This window comes from Mesocricetus auratus, unplaced genomic scaffold (genome assembly GCF_017639785.1).
Source record: "Mesocricetus auratus isolate SY011 unplaced genomic scaffold, BCM_Maur_2.0 Super-Scaffold_100009, whole genome shotgun sequence".
Classification (NCBI taxonomy): Eukaryota; Metazoa; Chordata; class Mammalia; order Rodentia; family Cricetidae; genus Mesocricetus; species Mesocricetus auratus.
The window spans coordinates 27,070,817-27,089,792 of NW_024429193.1; the positions used below are offsets into that span (position 1 = coordinate 27,070,817).

Sequence of the window (18,976 nt, forward strand, 5' to 3'; positions counted from 1 at the left end):
GCACGAACGCCTCAGTATCCTCAGCCGGAGGCTAAATGTAGGTACATGGAGGGACAAGAATCCAGATCTTTCCACTGGAGAGCTGCACCATTGCTATTGGCAGTGGTGGTATAAAACTGCTGAGAATCAAATCGTGTTCGCCTCGCAATGACGTTGCCCACCACTGTTGGGGAAGTCCTGTGTATATGTCAATAAATTACTGCTGGCCAATAGGAATCTAGATAGGTGGGGCTAGGAGTCCAGAAGGATTCTGGGAAGGAGAAACACGAGAGTCGAGATGTAACGCCATGAGGTAGGACCCCGGAACTATTCTCCAGTAAGAGACATACTTAGATTAACAATTATGGGGTAATTACTTAAAGCAGAGCTAGCCAGTAAGAGACAAGCAAGGCCAACAGCTTCATGATGAATATAGCCTCCTGTGTGTTTATTTGGGACTGATGCGGATCTGGAACCAGGCGGGCGGGAAGGCTCCTCTCAAGGAAAGCTTCTCTTAACACCACAGATACACACCTGAAGAAATAAAAGTAAACTAAAGACCTCAAATACCCCTGCTTTCTCATTTTGCCCCCCCCTTATTTTCAGAGACCTTTTCTTTAGAGCCTTTCTATTTCTCTTTCCAGTGGGGCCATGTGTGTGAGCCAGTTTGAGTCAATTCTAGCCAACCTAAATAACAGCTCTATTCTCTTCCTCATTGAATAGATTGTTGAAGACAGGCAAGGCCTAGAATATGTCTTGTTACCCATCAACCTACTAAAAATGATTGCCATACCTGCTAATGAGATCCCCTCTGCCTTCACTCTATCTGGGCAAACTGAGGCAATTCATGCCACAGCAGTCTTAATTGTCCTGCCCGTGGTTATTGGGACAAATTAAGATGTAGCTCGATGGGAGAACATTTCCTTGGCATGCATAAGACCTGGGTTTCAGCCCCAGCTAGCCAGTCAGGCCATGAGTCCATCCCTGGGAATCTTACTGCCTCTGTTTTCCCGCTGTCCAGACTCACCTCGTCACTTCTGGTGGTACCATCTGGTCTGCTGGCTGCTGAGTGCCGCGGGGATCATCTGCATTCTCGTGGCGCATGAACACTATACCGTCGATGTGATCATTGCTTACTATATCACAACACGGCTGTTTTGGTGGTACCATTCCATGGCCAATGAAAAGGTGAGAGCAGTGAGGACCCTTGGGTGAGGAATGTCTGCTATGTGCAGGGGACCCATTTCCAAATACGGAGGTTTTAGGTAGCTTCGTGGGAAGGACTGCTGTTGCCACCAGCTATATGGTTTGGTCAGCTCAGCTAAACTTACTGTCGCTGCTGCTTGTTTAAAAAGCTGACAGCAAAAGAACTTCACAAATATACAGGCTCCCTGAGAATTAAGAACACTAAAATTATTGACAGCATGTTTTGTCAATTCAGCTGATTTATGTTAGAACTGAAGGACTGTATTTGTTAACTGAGAACCTAGGAACCTTCTCTGTAGAGCATTATGACACAGCTTGGTGAGAGAGGCTTCCTGCCTTGTTGATTATACTCGGGGTAATGAGCATGTCTGTCTCCCCTCATTCCTGTTCCACGACGACCCCCTTTCTTCTTCTCCCAGTCATTCTTGAAGTGCTTGCTCAAATTCTGCCCCCCCACCTCCATCCTGGGAAGCTTTCCATTTCTCTTTTTGGCTCCATTTGGACCCAGGGTTGCCTCACCACCCCCACCCTCCACCCCGACCCCACCCCCCATCCCGCTCAAGCTTTTCTAGCCTTGGTAATGCTCTTGCTGGAATTCAGTTGGTCTGTGTACCATGGCTGATTTATCTTGGAATAGATTACCCACTGTTGGTGGTGGTGGTGTGCTGTGCTGTGTGCGTATAAAAATCTACAACCAATTGACCAGTCATTGCTGAAAGATCTACTCAGAGCTCTTAGATCTACTCAGAGTCCTTGCGTCCACCAATAATTGCTTCCTATGGCTCCCTTTATTTGGTTCTGCTGCTTGGTGGTCAACTCTGTAGTCCTCTGCTTTCATTTGCCTTCTCCCATGACGATCGAGATGCTTTCAGAGAGCAGACTCTCCATCTGTCTTCTTGAATACACTCAGCCTTCCGAGTTCTCCTTTCACTCCCCCTTGGCCCTTTTATCTGACCACAACACATCCTGAATTGCTTCTCTTGAATACCCTCCACTTCTAGTCCTGGGCCTCATCCTCAGAGAACTGCAAGCAGAGGTCTCACGAGCCACAGAGGGCAGGACATGGGAACCAAGGACAAAGCAGAACTGGGGAGAAGGCAGGACAGCAGTCAGTGCCATGGGATTTCACATCTGCTCACCCACTAAGCCACAAAACAGACAGACAAATAAATAAACAAATGTCGTTTAATTGAGAAGTCTAGACTGCAAGTCATAAACAATCGCACGTTTTTCTTTCCCACCCTTAACAGAACTTGAAGGTCTCTTCCCAGACGAATTTCTTATCTCGGGCTTGGTGGTTCCCCATCTTCTACTTTTTTGAGAAAAACGTACAAGGCTCAATTCCTTGCTGCTTCTCCTGGCCACTGTCCTGGCCCCCTGGCTGCTTCAAGTCATCATGCAAGAAGTATTCCCGGGTCCAGAAGATCGGGGAGGACAGTGAGAAGTGTACGTGAGCTGCCAACTTGGCAGCAGCCTTTCCACCCAAAGAGTCCGTGCTGTAACCAAAGATGCAGCTTCCTATTTATCCTCAGAGAAATGACTGGTAAATGAAGTGGACCAAATTTTGTGCAAAAGATCGGAGCAACGAACGAAGTATTACCTTTTGGCTTTTTTTTTCTTATTCAGCCCAAGAAACATATATTTTCCTGCAGCTCTTCATCCAAGGGTGACAAAGCCCCCAAACCGGGATTTTAAAGAGACGGCGAAGAACACGTCAGGCCTGTCCTCATTCCTTCTCCACTTCCACAGTCTTTCCAGATTTTTCCCCTCTAAGGTCAGAAGAGTTTGCTAATGTTTTGAATAAAATCTCTGGATATATACAGCCACGAGTGAATACAGGCAGCGATGGTGGGAGCAGGTTTCCACCAAGCAGCTCACTGAGGGCAAGCCACAGGTCAGTGCACTTTGTTTTGCCCTGTCTGGGGCAAGGTTAGGGTGCTGTCTGGGATTCGCTTTGCTGCTACCCCCCCCTAATGCACTATGTATGACTTGCCCTCTTTTTTTTAAACCTCTACCTGATAATTTTATTTTTAAAGAAGGAGTGTTCCAAGGAAACATGAGAATCACACGCCCATGGGTTTTTCCTGTGTGTGGATTTTTCACTTTCCAGTCTCTGTGACAGAAACTCAGGAGGCGTGGGGCTTTTCCTGCTCTGCACATTAGATGCTGCCTGCCTGGAGTTCAGGGCTGCTAACTGTTGAAAACACACATGTGAAGTAATGATCACACTCACTGGGACACGCGTGTGCTCCCCTTCTAGCTTGGACCCGCTGTGATGTGTTTGAGTGGAGCCTAGAGGAATATCTGGTCTCATTCTATTAAAAGCAGTTTCTTCTTAGTTAATAGTGTGCGCTGCAGGAAATGCAAACTGAATCCCAAAGGTTTACTGTGTCCTTGCTTTTTAGCAAGGTACTTCTCTCCCTAAGTGCTCCTAAGGACATACACCACCCCTGAGCAATTTGACTTCCACCCTGTGAACAGAACACATGGTGCTGCATTTAAACATGCTGTAGGCATCCACAGCTACATAGGAACAGGGGGAGCCAAGCATGGGGTGCACGCCTTTAGTCCCAGCACTCAGGAGGCACAGGTGGATCTCTGTGAGTTCCAGACCAGCCTGGTCTATAGAGAGTTCCAGGACAGCCAAGGCTGTTACACAGAGAACCCCTGTCTCAAAAAACCCCACCATCACCACAGAGGGGAAAAGAAGGAACAGGGGACAGCTGTGTCTGATATGAACGAATTTTAAAAATCTGGTGGGCTTAAGAATACCTGATGTAAGCCGGGCATTGGTGGCGCACACCTTTAATCCCAGCACTCGGGAGGCAGAGGCAGGCGGATCTCTGTGAGTTCGAGACCAGCTTGGGCTACAGAGCGTGTTCCAGGATAGCCTCCAAAACAATTCAGAGAAACCCAGTCTCGAAAAAATAAAAAATAAAGCAAATAAATAAATAAGTAATATCTGATGTAACGTGTGGCTCAGGGCACAATCCTTGCCTTGACTTCTTAACTACTGGAAGATTAGTTAACAGTAGAAAATGTTCCCCTTTACACATTAGTCAACGCAGGAGCAGAGGGAGGTGAGGCGGACAGGGTGGAAGGAGGCGGTCACATTGGCAGGGATGAGGTGGGATGGGATCATCCCCAGGTGTAAGCCAGTCAGCCTTGATGTCTCAGAATGAAACTTTACATGGCTTGGGGAAAAAGCACAATACAGGTCAGTTCAGAGGGGCCACCACCATCCTCTGGTGCTAAAATTCTGTGTGTGTCCGGTGTCTCCTTTTCTGTGATACTGGGTAGGTAAAGGAAAGGGCTTTGGAGTCAAAGGCCAGAGAGTAAGGTTCTCAACTCTGACTGTCTTTGCCAGAGTGGGAACCCTACACATCTTTGGCAGACCTGGCAATGCAAGGGTTTTTTCAAGCATTTTTATTGAATAAACAGATTGACTTTCATTTTTCAATCCTCCTGCCTCAGCCTCCAGAGTGCTGGGATTGCAAGTATGAGCTCCCCTCCCCGCAACCCCACCCCCAGGCAAAGCAGTGAATTATTGCAGCACCTTTTCTCTGCAGTTCAGATGCAGGTCTTAGCCTGTGTTTTTGTGAGCCCGTGCTTGACTTTCCTGTAACTTCTGGGAAACGCCTGCGATACGTAACACGCGCACAACCTGCCACACGTTTTTCCTGCAGCTCCCCAATGGAAATGGGAGTTCTCTCAAACTTGAGTTGCCGAGCTCCTCCACTAGATCCAAAAAAGGAAGCATCCATCCCCTGGTGCCTCCTGAGCTAATTTTGACTGTCCTTTGAGTTACTGGCATCTCAGGAAGCAGGGTTGACTGCAGACAGAAGACTGGCTGAGAGTCAACTCTTGAAATCTCGGGGCAGGTTTGTGGCCTTGGATTCTTTGCTGTGTTACTGGTGCCACCTTGCGGCGATATGCCATGTCTGGAATGCAAATGCTACTTTTAGAAAGATATTTCAGGTTTCTCTAAAGTTTGTTTGATGTTGTTGCTCTTTTTTTTTTTTTTTTTTTTTTGCCAAAAAAAAAACCCCTGAAATTCTCATGGGAAAGAGTTGTTTTAAAGACATTCTAGGTCCTCCCCAATGGGAAAGTGCTCAGAATCTGATCAAAGAAAAATTGCAGGTCATTTTTACCTCTTATATCACAATCATTAGTGTCTAGTCTACAGCTACCAGGCTTTGTTTACTTCAAAACTCAAAGTCAGCTGTCTTTTATTTATGTGCTAGAAGTCATCATTTCATTTTAAATTAAAAGTTCATGTCTTGCTTCATAAATATTTTAAACTCTTTGTTATTGTTTTGGTTTTGTATTATAAAACTAATTAAAAATTTTAAGCTGGTCTTAACACACTCACCCCTGTAGTGAAAGGAAGCGTGAGAAGGAATCTTTTAATAAATGAGTTTACATGTCTTAATCAAGTATAAGTTATATGCATTGTGTTAGAGCCGTTTCTGTGTTTCTGTGTAAAGATTTCTGATATTATTGTTTTTAATGCCAGTGTGTTGCAATACTTTAGCCCCTTTGACTCATTTGACAAAATGCGTCTTATGAAGAAGTGCTCTTGACTTCGATATCCATATATTGAAGCTCATGTCAGAGGTACCCAAAGATAAGTTTTTATACAGATAGATGCCTCATAAGCGCTGGTTTATTACTCATTAATATTACTGTACTGTGTTCTTAATGAATCATGAACAGCAAAGTTGTGTCACCATAGATCTATTTTAAGCTATCCTTTAAAAGAAAGAGAAGAAACTATAAGCTAATCTAGTTGCCAAGTTGGAATTCATTATTTAATTTACCTCCTATGCAATGATTAATGCTGCAAAATGTATGGTTAATAAGCTACAGTATGTTCAGACAAGAACTGTCTTCATAAGGTTTGAGAGGCAGCCAGTTGCATTCTTTTGGAAATTTACATACTGTTTCGATGTGTTAAGTGCCTTGTTGTAAAGTAAAATTTTAAGTCAAGAATTCATTATTTTCCTGACCTATATTTTTCATTATGATTATCTACTGTGTGCTGTTGTAATCAGTTTATTAAATGCTTACATTTTAATCAAATATGAATTTCAGTCTCTTCTGTCTACTACTACCTTTTATATTTAAAAAAAGTACTATTGTGCGAGCGTGTGTTTGAGCATGTGCGTGAGCATGTGCGTGTGTGTGAGCGTGTGTGTTTGAGTGCATGTTGAATGAGCGTGTGTGAGCGTGTGTGTGTGGGGGGTCAGAGAACAACTTTGTGGAGTCAGTTCTGTCAGTTCTGTCCTTCCACTTCTCTGGATTTTGGGGACCAAACCCACGTCACCAGGCTTGCATAACAAGCACCTTTGCCCACTGACCGGTGTCATAGTGTGTTAGTCACTGATATATCACATGGGATTCAAGTTGAAGTTCTGTTTTCATTGTTGGTTTATTTTAAGAGAACTCTTTCTTTGTTTGGAAATATGATTTCTATGCTTGTGAAAACATTCTGGGAGGGATGTAGGAATATAACGAGTTTATGTTTATGTTTGAAGTACCTGATTGGCAGTGAAAACTAGTTTTTGTTTATGCTTGGAAGAGGATATTTCTGACCTACAGATGCCTAAAGCTGTATTTGCCTAATAAATCACAGTGATATCGACAGTCTCTCAAAATGCATTCAGAAGACTCGCTCTTCAGTTTCTAAAGTATGGATTAAAAGCACAAAGGGTTATTTTCTTCAAATGCTATTTTTAAAATGAGTTACTTAAAGGACCTGTAAGTAAACTAAAGTTTATTATTTTTCCTTAACATAGATTTTTTAAAAATTAATTTCATTTAATGTGCACTGATGTTTTGTCTGCATGTATGTGTGAAGATGTCAGCTCTCCTGGAACTGGAGTTACAGACAGTTGTGAGCTGCCATGTAGGTGCTGGGAATTGGACCTGGGTCCTCTGGAAGAACAGTCAGTGCTCTTAACAACTGAGTTTCAGAAGGTTAAAAAATAGTTATACATATACCCCAAGATTCACAGAAACAAACTCTCTGATCACCAAAGACAAGGAGTTCTGAAGGAAATGTCACAGCGGGGATCCCCAGGGTAATGACCTCAACTGGACTGCCTAGTCATTTCCAGGGCGGTTTCAGAAGGTTATTTTTGGACTCCCTGATGAAAATGAGAGCAAAGTTAGTAAAAGCAATCCATTGGGATGAGGTGGGGCTAGGTAAGACAGAAAGGCTCAGAGATTGAGTTGTTGGGTGTAGTGCAGGCTTTATCCCTGGGCTGCCTGGAAGTGGTGACAGAGCAAAGGTCCATAGAGGTGTTGTGCCACATCTGCCAGGATGGCTGGAAAGCTCATCCCAGTGATGGCCATCCCGTTTGGAACACTGACAAAATGTTGTGCCAGACTCGGTCTCTGCTTATCTAGAATGTGTGATAGAAGCTGATGTGAATTTTTGTCTGTTGGACTGGCTGAAGCAGGAGCTTCCACTCGTGGGCTGATTAGTTCTTTTAGTTTCTTTGTAGGAAGCTCCTGGTGGGCTTCCTGTGGGAGCACTTTCTGTGGGAGCATCATGGTCTCCCAGCACTTTCAGAAGTGCTGATGGAAGTGCACTGTTCTGGACCCACAGTTCTCTTCTTAAGCTGCCTCCACTAAGGCACCAAAAGGCAGTTCACTGTCAGAGCTGTGTGCAAGGTTCTTGAGCAATTAAAATGAAAATGAGGGGACCACCTGAAGAATCTCCACATTGCAATCTTGAACCCACATACATACTCCCACTCTCTCTGCTTGCCGTGAGTGTGGGACTTGCTCAGGCCCAATTCCTCTCATCATCTCCTTAGAACTTCCTGGGTGGGTTCATCTGTGGTGGTCCTGCCCCGACAGGGTGGATGATCAGGAGCCTGCCCTCATCACAGTCTTGCCCCCCCCACACCCCATGTCCTCTGCTTGAGATGCGTGTGGGGCCTGCTCAGGCCCAACTTCCCCCATCCGCTCCTTGGAACTTCCTGCATTTAGTGGACCCGCCCCAGCACACTGGACCATTCAGAGATTGCCCTCATCACACTCTTAGCCCACCTATGCCATTGCTTGAGAACTCCAAGAGAGCTGAGACCATCCAGAGTTGCTGACATTGAAGTCTTGACCCACCTACACCCACCGGAAGAAGGGATGGGAAGACAACAGTATAAGAACATATTCAACAATGGAAAGACCAATGTGACACCACTAGAGTCTAGGGACTCTACACCAGCAAGACCTGAACATCCCAACACAGATGAAGCAGAAGAGAAGGAACAACTTTATGAAGATGATAAAAACCCTCAAAGAGGAAGTGAGAAAATCCCTTAAAGAAATGGAAGAAAAAACAAACAAAAATACAGGAAGTGGAGGAAAAGACAAACCAAAAATTCAAGAAATGAACAGATCTCTTAAAGAAAGCAAGGAAAGCCAAGGAAAAAAAAAACAGCCAAACAAGTGAAGGAAACAATTCAAACAGTTCAAGACTTGAAAGCTGAAACGGAAACAATAGAAAAGACGGCAGGAAATAGAAAAGTTGGGTAATGATCAAGGACTACAGACATAAGTATAACCAATAGAATACAAGAGATGGAAGAGAGAATCTCAGGTGCTGAAGACTCACTGGAGAAAATGGAGCCACCCTCCAAAGAAAATCGTAAGTCCAAAAAATCCCTAACACAAAATATGGGACACAGTGAAAAGGCCAAACCTAAGAATAATAGGTACAGAAGAAGATGAAGAAATACAGCTCAAGGGTACAAAAAACATATTCAACAAAATCATAGAAGAAAGCTTTACCAACCTAAAGAAGGACATGCCTATGAAAGTACAGAAGCTTACAGAACACCAAATAGACTGGAACACAAAAATAATAATAATTGCCACCACATAATAATCAAAACAAACTTACAGAATAAAGAAAAATATTAAGAGCAGCATAGGAAAAAGGCCAAATAACATATAAAGACAGACGTATCAGAATTACACCCAACTTCTTAATGGAAACCCTGAAAACCAGAAGGTCCTGGATAGATGTTCTACAAATGCTAAGAGACCATGAATGCCAGTCCAGACTACTATAACTAACAAAGCTTTTAATCACTATAGATGGAGAAAATAAGATATTCCATGACAAAACCCAGTTTTAAACAATACATATCCACAAATCCAGCCCTGCAGAAAGTTCTGGAAGGAAAATTCCAACCCAACAAAGTTAACTACACTCACAAAAACATAGGCAATAGATAATCCCACTTTACCAAAAGCCAAAAGGGTGGTGGGAATTCACACACAATACCACCACCACCAACAACAAAGAATTAACAATCAATGTTCATTAATATCTCTCAATGACAATGGTCTTAACTTGCCTATAAAAAGACACAGGCTAAGAGAATAGATATGAAGACAGAATCCACCCTTCTGCTGCATACAAGAAACATACCTCGACTTCAAAGACAGACAGTACCTCAGAGTTAAGGGTTGGGAAAAGATTTTCCAATGAAATGAACCCAAGAAACAAGCTGGTGTAGCAATTCTAATATCTAACAAATTAAACTTCAAACTAAAATCAATCAAAAGAGATGAAGAAGGACATTTTATATTCATCACAGGAAAGATGAAATCTCAATCCTGAACATCTATGCCCCAAATACAAAGGCACCCACATTCATAAAAGAAACATTACTAAAGCTCAAATCACACATAAAATCTCACACACTAGTAGTCGGAGATTTCAACACTCCATTCTCACTACTAGACAGGACTACCAGGCAGAAACTTAACAAAGAAACAAAGGAGCTAATAGAAGTTATGACCCAATTGGGTTTAACAGACATCTATACTACATTCCATCCAAACACAAAATAATATACCTTCTTCTCAGCGCCACATGGAACCTTCTCTAAAATCGACCACATACTCAGCAATATAGCAAACCTCAACTGATACAAAAAAATCGGAATAACCCCCTGTATCTTATCAGACCACCATGCTTTAAAGTTAGCATTCAACAACAACACAAATTGCAGAAACCCTGCAAACTCAAAAAATTGAACAACGTGCAATTGCACCATTCCAGGGTCAAGGAAGAAATAAAAAAGAAATTAAAGACTTCCTAGAATTCAATGATAATGACACAACATACCAAAACTTATAGGACACTTTGAAAGCAGTACTAAGAGGAAAGTTCATAGCACTAAGTGCCCACATGAAGAAACTGGAGAATAGTTACACTAGAGAATTAACAGCACAATTGAAAGCTCTAGAACAAGAAGAAGTAAACTCACTCCAAAGGAGTGGATGCCAGGAAATAATCAAATTGAGGGCTAAAATCAATAAAGTAGAAACAAAACAGTGCAAAGAACCAGTGAAACAAAGAGGCGGCTCTCCTAGAAAATCAACAAGATAGACAAACCTTTATCCAAACTAACCAAAAGACAGAGAGAGAGCATGCAGATTAACAAAATCAGAAATCATCAGGTCATACTTTGAAAACCTGTACTCCACAAAATTAAAAAATTTAAAGGAAATGGTCAACTTTCTGGATAGATATCACTTACCAAAATTAAATCAAGAACAGATAAACAATTTAAACAGACCTATGACCCCTAATGAAATAGAAGCAGTCATCAAAAGTCTCCCGACCAAAAAAAGCCCAGGGCCAGATGGTTTCAATGGAGAATTATACCAGAAAGTCAAAGAAGAGCTAATACCAATACTCCTCAAAGATTCCACAGAAAAGAAGCAGAAGGGTCATTGCCAAACTCTTTTTACGAGGCTACAATTACTTGGTACCCAAGTCACACAAAGACACAATTAAGAAAGAGAACTACAGACCAATATCTCTCATGAACATTGATGCAAAAATGCTCAATAAAATACTTGCAAATCGAATCCAAGAACACATCAGAAAAATCATCTACCATGACTGAGTAGGCTTCACACCAGGGATGCAGGGATGGTTTAATATATGAAAATCCATCAATGTAATTCACCATATAAACAAACTGGAAAAGAAAAACCACATTATCATCTCACTAGATGCTGAAAAAGCCTTTGACAAAATCCAGCACTCCTTAATGATAAAGGTCTTAGAGACATAAGGGATAACAGGAACATACCTGAATATAATAAAAGCAATATACAGTAAACCAACAGCCAGCATCAAACTAAATGGAGAAAACTCGACGTGATTACTCTAAAATCAGGAAAGGAACAAGACAAGGCTGTCCACTCTCTCCATATCTCTTCAATATTGTACTTGAGGTTCTTGCTAGAGCAATAAGGCAACAAAAGGAGATGAAAGGGATACAAATCTCAATGATCTCCAAAAATTATTAGGAGATAGCTCTCAACTACAGACCATTATTGGAGTAAAAAGGCATTATTTGAAAAACTTGAAAATGGCCCTAAAGGGGGACAAGGGCTTAAATACTCCATGAATAGTATCATCTGAAGCCGAAAAGGAATTAGAATGGGTATAAAAGAAAATGCTAGAAGCACATGTGGACCATGTAGATTCAAAACTAGACTGTGTTCTGGTTATATTACCATCTAGAGAGTACCAGGGATTTTGTTGCAGAGGGAGGATATCTTATTAGAATGGATTTTTCTACCACATAAACAGAATAAAAAACGAAAAACATATAGAAAAGATTTCTGGCTTGATTTTAAAAGGTAAATTAAGACATGGGGGGAGACAGGAGGGAGGTAGGAAAAAGAGAAGAGGAGTGGGAGAACAAGAAGGATCAGGAAGACTGAGATAGGAAAGGAACAGAGGAGAGCAAGAAAAGAGATACCTTAATAGAGGAAGCCAGTATAGGTTTAAAGAGAAATCTGGCACTAGGGAAACGTCCAGAGATCCATAAATATGACCTCAACTAAGAATCTAGGCACTAGTGGAGAGGCTGTCTTTGATGCCCTTCCCCTATAATGAGATTGATGACTACCTTAATTGCCATCCTTGAGCCTTCATCCAGTAGCTGATGGAAGCAGAAGCAGACACCCACAGCTAAGCACTGAGCCATGCTCCTGGAATCCAGCTGTAGAGAGGCGTGAGTAATGAGCAAAGGAGTCAAGACCCTGCTGGAGAAACCTACAGAAACACCTGTCCTGAGCTAGTGAGAGCACACGGACCCCAGTTGTAAAGCTGGGGAACCAGCATTGAACTAAAACAAGTCCTCTGAATGTTGGTGCCAGTTAGGAGGCCTGGGCAGTCTATGGAACCTCTAACAGTGGAACCAGTGTTTATCCCTAGTGCACAAATGGACTTTGGGAGCCAATTCTCTATGAAGGGATACTGTTTCAGCCCTGATACACAGAGGAAGGTCGAGACCCTCTCCAAAATTATGTGACAGACTGTGATTATCCCCCATGGAAGGCTTCACTATCCTTGGTGAGTGGGTTGGGGTGGGCTCATTTGGGGTGGATGGGAGGATGGGAGGATGGGAGGATGAGGGAATGGGGGGATTGATATGTAAAGCAAGATTGTTTCTAAATTTTAAAAAATGAAAATGAGAATAATCACTTTGTGGCTTGTATTTCAGCTACTGCTTTTAGAGTCAGGATGTTGTATTGTGCCTAGTAGTCCAGGCACCAGGGTTAGACAGCAACCATGAGTCAAAGGCTCAGCTACTGTCACTGGTGGGTTCGTACAACCCAGCACCATCATACTGGGAAACAGGACAGTATCATCTCTATGCCTAGTTTATTTTTTTGATTTTTTTTGAGGCAGGGTTTCTCTGTGTATCTGCCTCTGCCTCTCGAGTGTTGGGGTTAAGGGTGTACCCCACCACTGCCTGGCTTTCTCTATACTTATTTTAACAATGGGCTCAGCTCTTCAGAGATCACTGCCTTCATTTGCTCCAGATGATAAGGCCATTCTGTTTAGAGGTGACATTTTTATCTCTGGAGAGATGGGCAAACAGTGAAGTGAGCTTTGTTCACGAGGTGCCTGCATGCCAGTGTGTGCTGTACAGCAGAGCTGCTGATAGATAAAGCCATGCCACCAAGGTGCTCTGGCCAAACTCACCCATAACTGCTGTATGAGGGATAAGATGTCCCTCATATTCTTGGGCATTTGAATACATGTCCCCCAGTTGGTGGTGCTGAGGATTAAGAGGCGTGGCCTTATCAGAGGAAGCATGGCACTGGAGGTGGGCTTTGAGAGCTAGGAAGATGTGCATCATTTCTAGTTTACTCTCTCTACCTCATACTTGAGGTTCAGGATGAGCCGACAGCTTCCTGCTCCTGCTGCCAAGCCTGCCACCGGCTGCCGTGTCTTCCTCTGATGACAGACTCTGACCTCTCCAGAACTGGAAACGCAAACAAACCCTTTCTTCTCTAAGTTGCCTTGGTCATGGTATTTTCTCACAGTGACAGCAGAGGAACTGATACAGCTACTAAGCCATGTATTGAAAAGTTCAGATCCCTAACCAGTCCAGGAAACAGGGAGGTAATTACTTCTTCCTTGGGTAGACTGTCACTTGACTTTACTATCGCTTTCTTATTAGCGTTTTAGTAGAGCTACAGTTAGACCTAGATTTTGTTTCATCCAGCTGAATCCTACCATGGGCCCTCAGTATCCCTCTTAACTTGTGTTTGCTGGGCATGTCAGGCAAAGCAAAGTTCAGAGTCTCAGTGGAACTGCCAACAATTCCCGTGTGGCATCCATCTTGACTTCCTCGGCGTCCTTCACCATGGAAGTGGGGGCCACCAGGGAGTTCAAAGCGACCAGGCTGACACTTGTCTCTGACCCAGGAGTCCACACTGACTTGTTGGCTTCTTACGCAGTCTCAGGTGCCTCACCAGCACGACAGCTAGCATTTCATTTTCTTCTAATAAAACATACAAAAATATAAGAAGCATAACATTTGCCTTACTGACTGGGGTGAATAATGGATCACACACAACTCTGTATACCTATAGAAAGGACATTTAATTCCAGTATGTTATGTAGTATATATATATTCTTTCTATATAATCAAGAATGAACTTTTAATTCCAATGTGGCATGTGGTAATGCATAGCATTTTATATACAGTCTTTGATATTCTTTAGATTACCCGAAACAGTGATGTAAACCAGTCAAGAAAGAGGGGGTAACCAAGTTTCATAAGATGAGAAGGTTCACTGGGTGACGGTGGCGCATGCCTTTAATCCCAGCACTCGGGAGGCAGAAGTAGTTGGATCTCTGTGAGTTCAAGCCCAGCCTGGTCTACAGAGCGAGTTACAGGACAGACTCCAAAGCTACAGGGGTGGGGCCTGAGAAGGTTCATAAGTGTTTCCACTGACTGAACTTTGCCACCTCCCTGTCACAATTCCAAGACCATAATCACTTGTTTACTAAAGTCACATCTGGCTACCTTTCAAAGGGAGAAACTTGGCTCCTCGTGCAAAATGACCTTAAACTCCAGAGAACCCACACATGTTTGAGCTCACACACAGGCTGTTAAGAATAAAGCAGTTGTCAATCTCAGTGTCATAGATTCAAACTGCAAAGACCCCTCTGCCTGCTGTTTCCACATGTTTGGAAGCCAATCGGATGCATGGATTGTTTCCACTCTATCTTTCCAGAAACTTCTAGAAAAGAAGTGAGAAATTCCTAGAGTGGAATTCTTTTTTCCTGATAAGATGAGATCTGTTCACTCAGTAAAGTAATCTGTGCCTCACCCTAGCCCTGTTGCTTCTGGTGACGGAAGAGTGGCCATTTTATACTGCTCTCTAGTGTCCGGTGTCACACTAGAAGCTGAGTTACTGTATCTCACTGCTAAGCGGTGAGCTGACCCGAAAGACCTGCTTATGTATTTGGAGACTAACTCTAGAGACTTTGACCATTCTCCACTTATCTTGAGTAAATTATATCAAAGATAAGACAGTAAGCCCAAAGGTAGAATTAGGTGTTAAAGGTCATACTGCACCACAACTTTCCTAACAGAGGTAGTGAGGAACCTGCTGTGGAACTTACTTAATACACAACTGCCCTGGCTGGGGGCCTTGTTCAGGGACGTGCTTGCCAATATGCACAAGGCCCTTGGTTCCATCCCCTGAGTTTCACCCCCAGACTGCCTAAACTGAAAAAGATAAATGTAGGCACACACTTAACCAGTGGAGAAAGATGAAGTCACAGGGGGAAACTGTAAATATCTTTAAACAGATGCTAATGAAAGCCTATAAGAAGCAATAAAAACAAGTGAGATTTACTTTGGGGGCCAGAAAGATGGCTCAGTGGGTAAAGGGGATTACTACCAAGCCTGATGATCTGAGCTGGAGTCCTAGGACCCGTGTGACATAAAGAGAGAACTGACTCCCAGCTGCTATCCTCTGACCTCCAAATGTACCACAGCAAGAACAAGCACACACACACACACACACACACACACACACACACACACACTTCAACCAAGTCAGTCCTCTGACAATCAACTTGAAAGACACAAAACTGGCTGAATGTCCACATGCAAATTAATGACGTTAGACTCTTCTGCCAAATACAAAAATTAACTAAAAATCGTTGCGGGATATTTGTTTACACTGCATGAAGATGTGTGTATGCTTTGCCTCACCTGCCTAAGGCCCTCAATTGGTTTAATAAAGAGCCGAATAGCCAACAGTTAGGTAGGAGAGGATAGGCAGGACTTCTGGGCAGAGAGAGGAACTCAGAGGGCGTCTGACATACAGATAAAACCACATGACAAAAATGTAGATTAATAGAAACAGGTTTATTACAGTATAAGGGCTATAACCCTAAGCTGAAGGTCAAACTTTCACAATTAATAATAAGTCTCTGTGTCATCATTTAGGAGCTGGCAGTCCCCAAGAGAAAGTCTGATGAGAAAGTCCAACTATAAAAAAATGTATCAAAGACTTTAAGAGCTCAAATCATAAGACTCTTAGAAGAAGCATAGGACTTCTCAAGTATGTTAACAAAAAGCATCAATAAAACAAAAGGTTGAACTTCATTGAAGTTAATTTTTTGTATATCCAAAGGATAATAAATGCTGGCGTTGGTGGTGCATACCTTTAATCCCAGCACTTGGGAGGCAGAGGCAGGTGGATCTCTGTGAGTTTGAGGCCAGCCTGGAGCCTGGTCTATAAGAGCTAGTTCCAGGACAGCCTCCAAAGCCACAGAGAAACCCTGTCTCGAAAAACCAAAAACAAACAAACAAACAAAGGATAGCAAACGTCCTATACAGAATGGGAGAAAGTGTGTGTGTGACATCTGATAAAGAATTAATACTCAGGGCTGACAGTGATGGTGCTTGTCTTTAATTCCAACACTCAGGAGCTAGAGGCAGGCAGATATCTGTGAGTTTCAGGATAAGAGGGCTGTTACACAGAAAAACCCCATCTTGAAAAACAAACAAACAAACAAAAGAACTAATACTCAGAATATTGCAAGTGCCCCAAATCAACACCAATAAAAATAACCCAATTCAAAGCTGGGGAAAGAACTTAAATAGCTATCTACAGAATAATGTTGGCCAGAAAGTACATGAAAAGATATTCAACATCAACAACCATCAGAAAAATGCAAATTAAAGACACAGTGAAGACAGGGTATAGCTAGATCAGTACTAGAGCAGCGACCTAGTAAGTATGCATATATCATGGTATCAGCAGAAAATACTGTCAGCAAGCAAACAGTCAGATAAATTTTGCTAACCATTGGCTAGAATGGTTCGAACTCAAACAAGATATTTGCCCCAATCCTGGCACAACTCTGTCCAAATATAACTGGACTCTGTTAGCTTTGAAATTTTACATTTATACTGAGATTTAGGTCTTTCAAGGGGATGCTTCCATCACCTTAAGATCCATCACAGTACATATGTGCAACCAAGGGCTGTGGGATAGATAAAAGTGGTACCCAATATAAGATGGGCACGTCCATTTAACCATCATACAAAACAATAAAGGCTGCATGCAGGAAACCTTACCTTGGCCAGGCTTAGCATCCAGCCTTGGGAAATGTTGGCAGTGTTGCCAACGGTCAATAACAGGCAGCACAGTGAGCTCAAGGTATTATAAGAGCAACAACAACTTAATGAGCAGCAGCAAAGCAGTGGACATTTTGCTGATTGTTTTATTTAATCCTTATATTTGATGTAGGTACATTATAATCTCAACTTCAGAGTGCAGCCTATGGAGGCACGGGATGTCACGCACATAAAGAAGTATATAGCTGATCATGGTAGCACACACCTTTAGTCCCAACTCTTGGGAAACAGGGCGGTGGATCTCTGTGAGTTCAAGGTCAGCCTTATCTACACACCTAATTTCAGGCCAGCCAGGGCTACACACCCTGACTCAAAAAGAAAAAAGAAAAAAGGGCATGTAATCCATATATAGCTAGTATACTCAGAAGTGTAAGCAAAACAAAAAGAATGTGAACAGAACAGGTGTTGAGTCAAAGTCGGGTGGCACCGTACAACTAAACAGCGTTACTAGTGTTCCTATTTCTCTTTCCATTGGAACTTTACAAAACTTTCTTAATCCCCGAATCCTCTCTGTCCCTGCTTACTGACCCAAAAGAGTGTGATGTGTAGCGAATGCTTCTCTGAGGCCTTACAAACCAGTTGCACAATTGTGGTTTTACGAGTTGGGCAACTTAACACTAATAACAAGGTTACTTAGATAATTTGCGTATACAGTTACCACCAGCTTCAGCCCAAACCCGTGTAAAACCAGAAAGGGTTTCAGGAGGCAAGTGATCGATTTAAAATTATATTTGGAGCGCGAGTAAAAGTAATCGTTTTCCTGAATGGTGTCATCATCTTTTCTTGCTTTCCTACCCAAGAGACCCTTCTGTGTTCTCTTCCGGTACTGCCCCTGGTTGTAACTTCATTGTTTAGATGGGGAAGATGCCCCAGTGTTGCGCAACAGTTTCCTCTGAGATTAAAACATCTTGTCCCGCAGGAAGATCCTTAAGCAGGAAGGTAAACAAGGCAAAATAACTTCAGGAAGTCCCTGAAACTGACCAGATTCACTAGGCCCCTCCCTGCCACAGAGAGTGCAATAAAAGCTCAAAGTCCCCTTAAGACCCAGCAGAATCAAGCTGCAAAGAAGACTCCTATACCTGGCCAGGTACCTAGAAGAAATAGAAAACATACGAGCTTCCTGGAAGTGGTTTAGACCAACTGAGACCCTGGGAAGAACATTCCAGTCTTCTGAGTTGCCTCCAAGCTGTGTGTGCTCCAGGTTCCCAGCTTTTGTGAGCTTTCACCCATGCTGGGGTGGCTTGGTGATCTTTTAGCCACTTCTGCTCCTGTAAGTGACCCCTCACCCATATTGCTGAATAACCCCAAAACAACTTATACTGGTGGTATCTGTACTTTGGTCTGTCATGGGGTCCCCCATCTGGAGTGAGAAAATATGTTTCATCTCCCCAGGGGAAGTTTTGTCACACAATGTGTCCCTTTACCTGGCAATAATGCCCTGCATTTAATTGGGAAAGACATGCATCCCTATGAAGCTGGATGAGTTGTACTGGAGGTTTTAAATGGTACGCAGGAAGAACAATATGACTTTTTATATGAGTTTTTAAGATTGCTGCCAAAGGCTATAGAGAAGGTAGCTCCATAGCAGAATTTACTTCCCATGGTTCTAGAGGCCAGAAGTCAAGATCAAAGTTATTTCCAGGGCCAGCTTCTGAGGCTGATGCTGCCTTCTTGCTAGGTTCTCCCATGCCTTTCTTCAGGGGTCCCTTCACAGTCTCCAGTAATACTGGATTAGGGGCTACCCACCTGACCCTAGGTTCACACCGATAACCTCATTTTAACTTAATTGC

The 18,976-nt window shown here is 42.9% G+C and overlaps 1 protein-coding gene across 5 annotated transcripts in view; it reads left to right on the forward strand.

Moving 5' to 3' along the window:
- The window catches only part of Sgms2 (sphingomyelin synthase 2), a 70,784-nt gene extending 64,517 nt beyond the window's left edge, over nt 1-6,267 (forward strand). For 4 of the 5 annotated variants that reach the window (XM_013122612.3, XM_013122613.3, XM_021234529.2 and 1 more), the window contains exons 5-6: nt 1,001-1,167; nt 2,436-6,267. In XM_013122612.3, coding sequence (XP_012978066.1) covers nt 1,001-1,167; nt 2,436-2,639 — 371 coding nt within the window. In that variant the 3' untranslated portion in view covers nt 2,640-6,267. The remainder of the gene's footprint in view (nt 1-1,000; nt 1,168-2,435) is intronic. The other variant, XM_040751779.1, reaches the window with a different exon arrangement.
- The last annotated feature ends 12,709 nt before the right edge of the window (nt 6,268-18,976 follow it).